Genomic DNA, 12106 nt, shown 5'->3' with positions numbered 1-12106 from the left:
ACAACTGTGCAAATGGGAGGGAGTGAGGGGAGGTGGGTGAATAGGGAAAATGTGAAATTGGAGACTTTGTCCTTGTTTTAATAAGAAGAGACAGCAGAGAGCTTGCCCCCCACATCCCACCACGCCCTCCCCAGCACATAAGCAGCAGCCGTGTGAGCACATTACAAGAAGGCAGCTGTCTGCAGGCTGGGAAGAGAGCCCTCACCAGACACTAGCCCTGCTGGCACCTTGATCTTGGACTTCTAGCCTCCAGACCTGTGACAAAATAAATTGCTCTTGTATAAGTCACCGGGCCTGTGATATTTTGTTACGGCAGCCCTGGCAGACTAATATACACATACATATATGTAGTGTCTTTATATGTGGTCATGTATATATGGTAATATATATGGTTTTTACGTATGGTTTTCTGTGTACATGGCAGTAGATAGAACTCTGACTATATAAGACTGGAAGAGTGTCCATCAGAATGTTAGTGGTGGCTCTGTCTGGGCAGTGGGTTACAGATGACATTTTACCTTGTTCTTTTTTGCCTACCTGTATTATCTGAATTTTCTACAACAAACTTGTATTACTATTACTTACATTACTTAGGATGACCGTAAGAGAATTATTATAAAACTTTCTTCTGCCTTGAGTCAGCCTTGGTCTTGGAGGCTGGGACGGGGTGGAGTGACCGTGGGCAGGGGGCTCGGCAGGGGCTGGTGAAGCCTTCAGCAGGTTTTCGTGAGCCCACCTGAGCCTCCACTTGCCGTCACACAGGGTTCCTGTGGAAAACATGTTTTCCAGTCTCTGAAGGGCCCACACACGAATACACATTTGCAGTCCAGGCCGAGGTCTGTGCGCCCTCGTGGCGTGTGGTAGTCTCGGAGCAAGGCTGTTCCCTGGAGTGACAATTTGGTCTGTCCCGCAGGAATCTCTGAGAACCAGTACAGCCTCCAGGTCCTGACACCTTCATCTCTGTCTCCTGCACAGGTCAGCTGGACATCATCTCCATGGCAGAGACAACCATGATGCCGGAGGAGATCGAGCTGGAGATGGCGAAAATCCAGCGCCTGCGGGAAGTCTTGGTCCGACGGGAGTCTGAGCTCAGGTTCATGTGAGTGCTGGGGGGAAGCAAAGAGGAAGGGTGTGGTGGGGGTGGGGCCTGGAGAACCCAGTACTTACTGATTACCTGCTGTGTGCCAGGCACTGGGATAAAGGCATATGTACATTAAAAAAAAAATGTCATTTCATTGTCACTACCACCCAGAGAAGTGGGTATTGTCATCTCCCGTGTTAAACAAGACTTGGAAGTTGGGATTGAATTCTGGCTAGTCTGACATTGAGCTTCAGTTCCCTCGTTTGTAAAATGGGGGAAAATACTCACACCCATCTCGGGGTCATTAGCAACCTCAGTGTTACATGAGTTGAACGTCCATTATCTACAGAGCACAGTGTAGTCTTTCAAGAGAAACTGTCATTTTAAAAATTGGGCTCTGGCAGGTAAACAATGAGAGTTTAAAAGCAAAACAAAATGAAAACAGAGGGTTAAGAGGCATCCTAGGCTGGGCGTGGTGGCTCACGTCTATAATACTAACTGTCTGGGAGGCCAAGGTGGGAGGGTCGCTTGAGCCCGAGAGTTTGACGTCAACTGTGAGCTACGATGATGCCACTGTGCTCTAGCTGGGACGACAGAGCAAGACACTGTCTCAAAAAAAAAAAAAAAAAAAAAGGCAACCAGGCTGGAAAATTCCCTGCACTGCTTGTCACTTGTCAGCTCCCACCCGACCTCCCCTGGAAGCAGCAGGAACATCATTCCTTCCAGGCAGGCACTGAGCCCCTCCCAGATTCTGTCCCTGACTTCTCATAACGCATGAGGCCAGGTGTATGATTATCCCATTTTGCAGTTGAGACTGAGTTCAGAGAAGTTAACCCGCCCAAGGCTTCCCAGATAGTGAATGGCGGATTAGGATTCAGAACCAGCTCTTCCTGTATTCTCACTAGGCATTGCATGACCTTCTTTCTCGTCCCATTAAACGGGCTGTGAGATTCACAGCTGCCATTTATGCAGCTCTTTGCGTGAGCCAGACTGTGCTGAGTGCTTCATGGGCACAATCCCGTCTCCCAGGAGCCTCAGAGGAAGGTTCTAGGACCTTCCCGTGTTATGGATAAGAAACATCCTCCCTTTTGTCTGGAAATAAGCGAAAATGATACATGAGCATTCAGAAACAATCCTCCCCGTTTTTAAAAAGGAAGACAGAGAACAGGAGTTGTGTTTTAGAGTACAGCCTGAACGTGCTCAAGAGGGTTGCTGCTTTTGCTGCCGTGGGAACAATGGCTGCCACTTTGCATTTACTGACCTTTGCGATGTGTGTCCACGTGCCCATGAAGTGCGCGCGTATACACACACACACACACACACACACACACACGAGACTCCCGGCATGTGGCACATGCCTGGCACACAGCGAGTGCTTATGGACAAGAATAGCTAACATTTCATAAGCATTAGCTCTGAAGCAGGCACTGCACTAAGCTCTTGACTTGTGAGCTCACTGAATTTCCTCATCAACCCTGTAAGTCCAACCACTTAGGGACAAATGTCAATAGTGGACACCCGAATAAGTCATCTAAAGGATGCAGAAGGATGGCAGTGTAGTCAGGACATAGATCAGGGACTTGATGATGTTCTCTAGGGGAAGGGTCCCCTCCCAGGTCCCCAGAAGTCTTGCTGGAGTCCTACAAACAGTATTGGATGATAATAACACTCCCCCCAAGCCCAGCCTTGTACAGTGTGTGTGTAGCCTGCTGGACACTAAGGTGCCAGGAGAGAAGACACAGCACACTCAGATGTGGACAAAGTCTTCATCCGTCATCCTCAGCCTTCCAGGCCAATAGGCCATGGGCCAAGTCCATGCTCGAATTCCGTTCCCCACCTGTTTCTCAGCCCCGGTTCTTTCATAGCAGTAGGTGGGTCCTGTTTATCCCTATGTTAGAGAAAAAGGAATTGGAGGTTAAGAAATTTGCCCAAGGCTGCATTAGCTAATAAGCAGCCAAGCTAGGGCCCAGTCTGCCTCCAGAATGTTTACTAAGGGAGTAAATCAATGAAGGAAGAGAGGGAGGAACTATATCTATTATGATAATTCCTTAAAGAGTGTAAGCTCTGAGGCCGGGCACGGTGGCTCACGCCTGTAATCCTAGCACTCTGGAAGGCCGAGGCGGGTGGATCGCTCAAGGTCAGGAGTTCAAGACCAGCCTGAGCAAGAGTGAGACCCTGTCTCTACTAAAAATAGAAAGAAATTATCTGGCCAACTAAAAATATATAGAAAAAATTAGCCGGGCATGGTGGCACATGCCTGTAGTCCCAGCTACTTGGGAGGCTGAGGCAGAAGGATTGCTTAAGCCCAGGAGTTTGAGGTTGCTGTGAGCTAGGCTGACGCCACGGCACTCACTCTAGCCCGGGCAACAAAGTGAGACTCTGTCTCAAAAAAAAAAAAAAAAAAAAAAAAAAAAAGAGTGTAAGCTCCGTGAAGGCAGAGACTTTGTCTTTCTCACTGTTGTATCTTCCCAGCCTCTTGAACAGTGCCTGGCACTTATTAGGTGCATTAATATTTGTCAAATGTGCAATGAATTATTTGTTCACATTCCACCCTTACCCCAGCAACCCCCACCGCCCTCCCCACCCCCCCACGACCCCTCGGCATCCAGTAGGAGAGAGAAAGAATTTCAGATCCCGTAAGCATTTTCAGGCTCAGGCGAGAAGCTCTGAGTGACAGGAATGTGACAGCCCTTGGCTGAAATAGTTCTAGTGACTGCATCTGTCATCACCACAGCAAGACTGGTTTGTCACACCTGCTCCAGGGTAATCACACTGATCTCCATCGGCTCCCATGGAGCGTGTGTGAGGGACCGTATTTCATGGTTGACGATGCCTCTCGCTTCACGGTCTCCTGCCATGTTGACTTTTGAGAGCGAGTCCAGCATCTGCTGCCTTCCCTGCACCCCACACCCCTGGCCTTTAGAATTATTCTTTCTTCTGTGGGCTTCCCTTGTCTTGGCCGCTCTGCCTTGTCCTTTCCCCCGGGATCCACAGCCTCTGCGTCTTCTCCCTGCCTTCCTGCCAGGACAGTGAGGAAGGAGAGGGAGATTAACCCATTCCGGGGAACTGGCAAGAACTCGAGCGACGTGGGCTCAGGAATCATCCTGGCTCTTTCTCCTCCTTGGTCTGCGGTCTGTGACCTTGGGCACATGACAGAGCACGTTAAGAGTTGCAGCTTACCGAAGGCCACACAGCACGCTACCTACATTGCACACATTTGATCTTATTTCAGCAAGAGAACTTGCTCAATTCTCACAAGAACCCCGATGGCTCTAGTCCTTCTGTTTTTAAGAATAAGGAAACTGAGGTGAGAAAGTGACTTATTCACGTCACCAGCTAGTATGAGGCAGAACCAGGATTTGAACCCTGGGCCCTGGCAGAGCCCTCAACCCTAAGCTATTCTGTTATCTTTATTCCCAAAGCGAGGACCCCTTTTCTCCTTGCCTTGCGCTTCTAGAATGCAAAGGCAAACTCCTGGCTGGATGCCCTCAATGCCCCGTCAGGGTTTGTCTCGTTCCACCGTCCCGAGTTGAGTGTGGTGGACACTGGACTGGTTCTCCTGAGTCGGGCTGTGGGCTTTTCTGTGCCCTTTCTCTGGACATACACAGTTTATCCTGAGCCTAAAATGGTGAGCTCCAACTTGCACAGTCAAGGTTTGTGAAGTCGACCTGCTGGGACTTTGCCTCCAAGCCCTGTTCCTATAGGATTCTCAAGGACCCCAACAGTTGACATTCATCAAGCCCTTAAGCCCTGCACACACATTGTCACATAACCTACGTCAAGTGCTTACTAACGAAGGACAAACCAGGAGCTGCTCTGGCACACCTGCTTGCCCCAATTCAGGCCCATGAGGTCAGGTTTATAGAAGAGTGAGCTGTGAGTGACCCGCCAGCCGGCAGGTGCCCCCTCGGGCTTCCAGCCTGCAGAATGGCGTTGAGAGACCTCTCTCTTGAGGTTTGGCCCCTCAGTGTCGTAAAACCACCTCTAGAGGAGGCGGCAGACATCTGGGAGAAAATGCCGGAAGCTTGCTTTTTTTCCCTCCCTGCCATCCCGTGCTGTCCTGCTGCAGGCAAGGGCTCTTGGAGGCTGTCGCCAACCTCAGACTCATTTTCTCGCCCTGCATTCTGGCACCGAATCACATCATTCACCTTTAATCACTCCTCTTGCAGCCCTGGCTGACACCCCAGCTTTTCTGCGCCTTGCATACCATCCTGCGCCTGCTGTTTATCTGGGTTTCAGAGAATTAGTATCTTCAGCCTCCGAGTGGGGGTGGGAGTGGGGGTGGAGGTGGTTATCTTTCTTTCACACCTGCTTGCTGGATTTTCGTAAACAGGGTAGTGTGCCCTGTCACTCAGCTTGTTCTGGGCAAGGTGGGTTTTAATCGGCTAGAAAGAACTGCAGTAGGCAGGAAAGGCGGGGAGTGGGCGTACAAAGGACATATTTCAGGAGCACAGCCCTTGAGTTTCAATAGTCCAGACCCTGAGCTTGAACTCTGGTAACTTCATTTTATTAAGAAGTCTCAGGTGTGGTGCACAGGTTAGGGCTTAGGGACCTCACAGAGATTCAAGGCAGCGTGATAGAAAGTGCATGAATTGTAGACAGCAGCTTTTTAAATTCTTGCTCTGCTGGGTAGTAGTCTAAGTGTATTGATGTGTTGATTCATTTAATCTTCATCATGACCATATAGGGAGATAATATCGCACCCTGCCCATTTTATAGATGAGGAAACTGAGGCACAAAGAGGTCAAGTCACTCATTCAGGGTTGCACAGCTTTCATGAAATAGTAGACAATGATAGAACCCAGGCATTTGGGGTCCAGAGCCCATGGTCTCAACCTTTAAGCAATGGGGGGGTCTCTCAAATGGTTTTGGATCCAAGTTCTACTTCTTACCAACTGTGTGGCCTAGAGCAAATATTTTGCCCTCTTTCAGCCTGTTTCCCCATCTGTACAATGGGGACAATGATGTCTCCCTGGCAACGCTCTAGTAAGGGCTGAAAAGAGATGACACATATCAAAGTGGTGGCCCTTCCTAGGTAGTAAACAAATCAAAATTCCCTTCCCTCATTTCACTGTTAACGTTGTGCTTTGAGGGAAAGCAGACCGGGGTTGCTTAGTCATCTCCAGAGAATTCCCAGAGAACATTCCTCTCTCTGAGAGAAGCTGGGGCGTACAGTGGCCTCCTTGAGAGCATCCTGGGATGGGCCGATTCTCTGAGCATGGCTCTCAACCACTAAGCGCAATTCTACCCTGGGGCCTAGATTTTATTATTAATAAAAAAAATTGTTTTTATAAACCTGCATTTTCCCTTCCGTTAGTGAGCTGATAATGCCGAAGTCTGTTAGGCAGAGCTTCAAGCCAAGGGCAAAATGAAGCATGTGCGTTTATGTAACTTGACACATCTCAGCCACATTCGGAGTTCTGCGTCACTCCAGTTGCACTCTGGGTTTTAAATAGCATCTCCTAAGAACAGGTCACTGTTGCTGGAGCCACTGTACATACCAGGTGGGAAGAGACGGCGTTAATTGCAGAAGATCTAAAAAGCAATTTGTCTTGGACAAAATATACAATCATTTGAGGAGTAGAGGAGGGAGGGGAGGGGGGAGGCCCTGAATGAAGAGGAAAGAGAGAGAGGATGGAGAATGTTGTAGGCTAGAACTCTGAATGGAAGGACCCTCCTCTCCTGCTGAATTTCTAAATGCACTGGGAGGGGGTTGAGGGTGAGGATCTAGGTTGGTTGGATGGTGAAAGGAATGTCCCCCACTTGATAGGCTACTGCTGCTCCCCATTGTTTTTCACAATCAGAGCAAGTTTCAGTAAAGGAAATACTTCTCTCTGGAAGCTCTGACTATCTTACTGTAAATTTATTTCATTCTGTTGGCTCTGAGGGTCTCCTCTGAACCACCTGGGCTCTGGTGGGTTAGGAGGGAGATCACCTTGTGATGGTTCGTTTTATGTGTCAACTTGACTGGGCCACAGGGAGCCCAGACCTTCGGTCCAACATTATCCCGGGAGTGTGTCTGTGGGGGTGTTTCTGGGCGAGACTAACATTCAGATTGGTAGACTGAGCAAAGCAAGATGGCCCTCCCTAGTGTGCTGGGGCGGGGGAGGGGCTGCACCCGATCAGCTGAAGGCCTGCATAGACCAAAATGGCTGAACAAGAGGCAGCTTCTCCTACCTGACCTCTTGAGCTTGGACATTGGTCTTTTCCAGCCTTCAGACTGGAACTTACACCATCAGCTCTCCTGGGTCCCCAGACTGCCGATGGTAAATCTTGGGACCTCTTAGCCTCACTCTCACTAACCACGTGAGCCAATTCCTTATAAGGAGTGTATTTATCTATAAAATCCTATTGGTTGGTTCTGTTTCTCTGGGGAACACTGACTAATAGAGCCCTGTTTATGCTCAGAAATTTTCATCTGGATACTTTGTCTGATGAGCAAAGACCTAGGGCATTAGATAAGACTGAGATAAAGGGAGACTGGCTCTCCCACTTTGGAAAACAGTTCTGTGATACCTAGTCAAGGTGAACATGTGCTTACTATACAACCTGCAGTCTTGCTCCTGGGTATGTTAGAACCGGTTTCCCTCAGCCCCAGGAACAGATAGGCAGAGTCACCAAGGCTGCAACAGACAAAAGAGTTTATTCTCTAGCTCCAGCTAGGGTCCAAGGCCCAGAGCGTCAACGCAGTGGCCTCTCCACGAGCCAGGACCCCACCCTAGGGTGGGAACTAAGCTTTTATACTCATCAGTAGGTTACATGTACCGGGCACACCATCTCCCTACCCCCCCTTTTAGTTCATTTGCTCCTTCAAAAGTGGCTGATAGTGCTGGCTCCTGATTGGCCGGTTTCCAAGCCAGGGGTTTTCAGTTGTTACCAGCAGCATTCCGGGGAGGGAGAGGGCCTGCGTTGGGGAAACCGAAACTTAGGCCTATCCTAGGAGGTCCAGTCTGTCATGGAGTCACTCCTGTTTTCCTTCCTGCTCTACAGGTAGACCGTACAGCTGTGCTGTATGATTGGTTAGCCACATGGCTATTTCAATTTGAATTAATTAAAATTAAATTTGAAATTTTTAATTAAACATTTTAAAATGCAACCCCTTAGTAGCTGTCGCCATATTTCAAGTACTCATTAGTAAATTATGGCCAGCAACTACCCTATTGGAGAGCCCCTATTTTTATAAACCATTTCTATTGTAGAAAGTTCTATCCAGTGTCACTGCCTTAGAGAATCTTTACACATGAGCATTAGGAGGCATGTTCATAACTGCCCTGTTTGCAACACCAAAGACTGGAAACAACTCACATGTTTATCAACAGTAGAAAGGACAAATCAGCTCTGGTCTAGTTGTACCATGGAATACTATGTAGCCATGGAAAATGAATGGGCAACAGCAGGTATTAACACAAATGTATCTCAAAAACAAGATTGAGCAAGAGATTTATATAAAGTTTATAAAAGTAAAAAATATATATGTGCAAGCATTCACATATGGGTGGTAAACTATAAAAATAAAAAGCATTAATACAAATTTAGAGTAGTGATTACCTCTAGGGAATGAGGAAAAGACAAGATTAAGGGGCCTACCAAGGTGTCTAGAGCCACATACAGGTTATTACTTAAGCAGGGTGAAGGCAACATAACTGCTTTATTATTCCATAAACTGTATATAGACGTCTATGCATGCTTTTGTTACCTAGTTCACACATACATTTTTTTTTTCAAATTTTTTATTGTGGTAAAATATATATGTTAATAATAAAATTCGCTATCTTACCCTTTTTTTTTTTTTTTTTTTTTTGAGACAGTCTTTCACTCTGTTGCCCAGGCTAGAGTGCCATGGTGTCAGCCTAGCTCACAGCAACCTCAAACTCCTGGGCTCAAGCGATCCTCCTGCCTCAGCCTCCCAAGTAGCTGGGACTATAGGCATGCACCACCATGCCCGGCTAATTTTTTCTATATATATTTTTAGTTGTCCATATAATTTCTTTCTATTTTTAGTAGAGACGGGGTCTTGCTCTTGCTCTTGCTCAGGCTGGTCTTGAACTCCTGAGCTCAAACGATCCACCCGCCTCAGCCTCCCAGAGTGCTAGGATTACAGGCATGAGCCACCGTGCCTGGCCATTCAGAGAGTATTTTAACTAGCTCTTCTGTCTCTGTGATTTTGATAACTCTATGTACCTTATAAAAGTGGAATCAGGCCAGGTGTGGTGGCTCATTCCTATAATCCTAGCACTCTGGGAGGCTGAGGCAGGAGGATTGCTTGGGGCCATGAGTTCAAGACCAGCCCGAGCAAGAGCAAGACCCTGTCTCTACAAAAAACAGAAAAATCAGCCAAGCACGGTGGTGAGCACCTGTAGTCCCAGCTACTTGGGAAGCTGAGGCAGGAGGATCACTGGAGCCCGAGTTTGAGGTTGCAGTGAGCTTTGGTGACACCACTATGCTCTAGCCTGGGCGACAGAGGGAGACCCTATGTGTCACACACACATGCACACAAAAAGTGGACTCATGCAATATTTGTCTTTTTGGACACAGGCATGTTTACTAGGACATGGATATCTTTGGGGACCATTATTCAGTCTACTACATTAAGTGACCACAGCAATTCATTTAAGGGCTAAGCCCAGAGGTGGACTTCCAGTGTGGCAGCAATAGTGACAGAGACAGAGGTGGCCCTGTGAGGCTGGGGATAGAGAAGGAAACACACTGTGTGGTGCACCCTCATCACGTGCTGCGTTCTCAACATTTTTTGAAATCTCCCAAGAAAGAAGCATCTTATAAAAGAGAGAGATAAGGAGATGGCTATCAGTAAACTGCATGTATTATGGCCTGGAGATTAAGGATTTTTCCATTCTCTGTACTTGTTTGTAGAGCATTGCTGATTTGAGTGGCAGCAGAGATTGAGAAGGGCTTGTTCCAATCACTTGATGGTCTGAATTCAATCAGATAGTGCTGGCCTGAGTCACCCTCCCACATGTGCCTTCAAATAAGATACCAGCCCTCTCTCGACAGTTCTGGGACAGGATGCCCCAGGAGGAATGGGAGGGAATAAAACTATAAACTTTGGGAGGATAGAGAACTATAAACTTAGCAGATATGCCACGGTGTCTTGGTTCTTTATGAGCATAGCCCTAGCCACTCCCCTAAGACAATATCTTGACTTACATCTTTCATTTTATTTAATTGGCTGCTATGTATTGAGCAGTTACATAGATCTTGTTTTCTCCCTGAATTCCATCCCACTCATGGTCCTTCTGTCCTCAATCCACTAAACCCCTTGGAGGGTTCAAGTTAGATTAGCTCAATCCAAGACATTCCTGATTGGGTTCTGCCAAAGGTGAGGGGATTCCTGTTGATTCCTGTTTTTTCATAACTAGATGTCCTGGTCTTTGATAGGGTTGCTTTCTGATTAAAAAAAAAAAAAAAAGAGAGAGAGAGAGAAACCCATAATTGCTCCAGATTAGATTACACCTAGATTTGAACTCTATCTCCGCCATTTACAGGCTGGGCAATCTTGTGCAAATATCTTAACCTCTCTGAGCCTCAGTTGCATCATCTGTCAAATGGGCATGCATCCAGTATCTCACAGGGTGGTTATGAGGAGTAAAAGAGATCATGTATATTAACTGCTCACCCCAGTGCCTGCTACGACATAGGCACTTACTTTCCTTTCCTCCAGGAAGAACTTGAGTTTGGAAATGAATAGATGCAGTTGTAAGCACAGACACTGCACCCAGGCTTTTTGTTTTTACTGCTAGGCACTTTGTCTTGAAGAGGAGAAGGGAGGAGATTAGAGGGTGGAGTGAGAGCCATTTCCATAATAAGGTTGTTCAGACAAGAAGAAAAGGCTCAAGGGGCACCTGAGGTTTGTTGTAAAATTTCTGAACGACTGTCATGTGGAAGAGAGAGTTTGTTTCTTTGATGTGGAACTAGAGCCAGCACACAGGGGCCACAGTGAATCAGATTATTGTCTCAGTATAAGAGAGGCCTTTCCAAATATTGGGAAGTATGATATATAAAGTTGGAATCTTAGGAGGTAGTAGTAATTTTCCACACTTGGGGGGATTCAAGCATTTAATTATTCCTTCCTTTATACAATAAGCCTATATTATACAATTACCATGTCCTGGGAACATTGCAATGAACAGGACAGATGAGGACTCTGCCCTAACAGAGTGAGAGTCCAGGAGGGAAGACCAAAGCGGGATGGCTCCTGGGGATAGAGAGAAACTTCAGAAGTTGATGGGGTTGGATAGGGAGTGGGAGATACTATGGTCAATTCTTAAGGTTATTATTATTGTTTAACATCTCTGAACATTTACATGTGCCAGCACAAAGCTAACATTTTTATACAAATTACCTTATTTTATCTTCATAGCAAGAGATGAGGCAGATCGTGTTAAGAGCCACATTTGACATATGAAGAAACCGAGTTTCAGAAAGTTAAGAGGCACACCCAAGATCACCCAGCTAGGAATCAGTAGGGTTGGGATTCTAGTTCTAGCAGCCTGGCTTCAGATCCCAGGCTCTTAGCCACTCTGCTGTGTTTGCCCAGTGCCATCATTGCCTCCTGGCCACTGCCCCTCCCCAGAGAACCAGCCCCAGCCCTGCAAAGGGCAACCCCAGGTGGGAGAACTTTGGGCCTCTCTCTGCTCCTCTCTGATTGGTCCAGATCAGCTCAGTCTGGGCCAATCAGAGTCCCTGTCCTGGGATTCAGAGAGACCGGGCCAGTTAGGTGATGGGAGGTTGGCAAACCAAAGTCTGTGGGTAAGCAGAGAATGCCAGTCTTTGGGGGAAACAGGACAGAGCAGCTGCCTCAAAAGTAGCAAACAAAAGCGACTATGTCCCTTGGATGCACAGAATGAACTCAGCGATGACATTCTATTTCAGTCCCCAGGCAGCCCAGCTGAACTGAGCCTTTCCATAAGATGTTACATCTTCTTACATCCTGGGTATCCACTCTGCAGACCCTTGGGGAAATATCTCCCACCCCGTGTTGCCACTGTCTAGGGAAATCCAAAACTC

General features: G+C 47.3%; 1 protein-coding gene across 1 annotated transcript in view; it reads left to right on the top strand.

Moving 5' to 3' along the window:
• Nucleotides 1-12106, top strand: part of BMERB1 (bMERB domain containing 1) — a 94782-nt gene that overhangs the window by 55961 nt on the left and 26715 nt on the right. The window contains exon 2 of the mRNA XM_069486085.1: nucleotides 976-1099. Coding sequence (XP_069342186.1) covers nucleotides 976-1099 — 124 coding nt within the window. The remainder of the gene's footprint in view (nucleotides 1-975; nucleotides 1100-12106) is intronic.

Source organism: Eulemur rufifrons, chromosome 14 (assembly GCF_041146395.1).
Source record: "Eulemur rufifrons isolate Redbay chromosome 14, OSU_ERuf_1, whole genome shotgun sequence".
Lineage (NCBI taxonomy): Eukaryota > Metazoa > Chordata > Mammalia > Primates > Lemuridae > Eulemur > Eulemur rufifrons.
The sequence above is the reverse complement of the archived record's forward strand: the minus strand, read 5'-3'. Positions and strand labels throughout refer to the sequence as shown.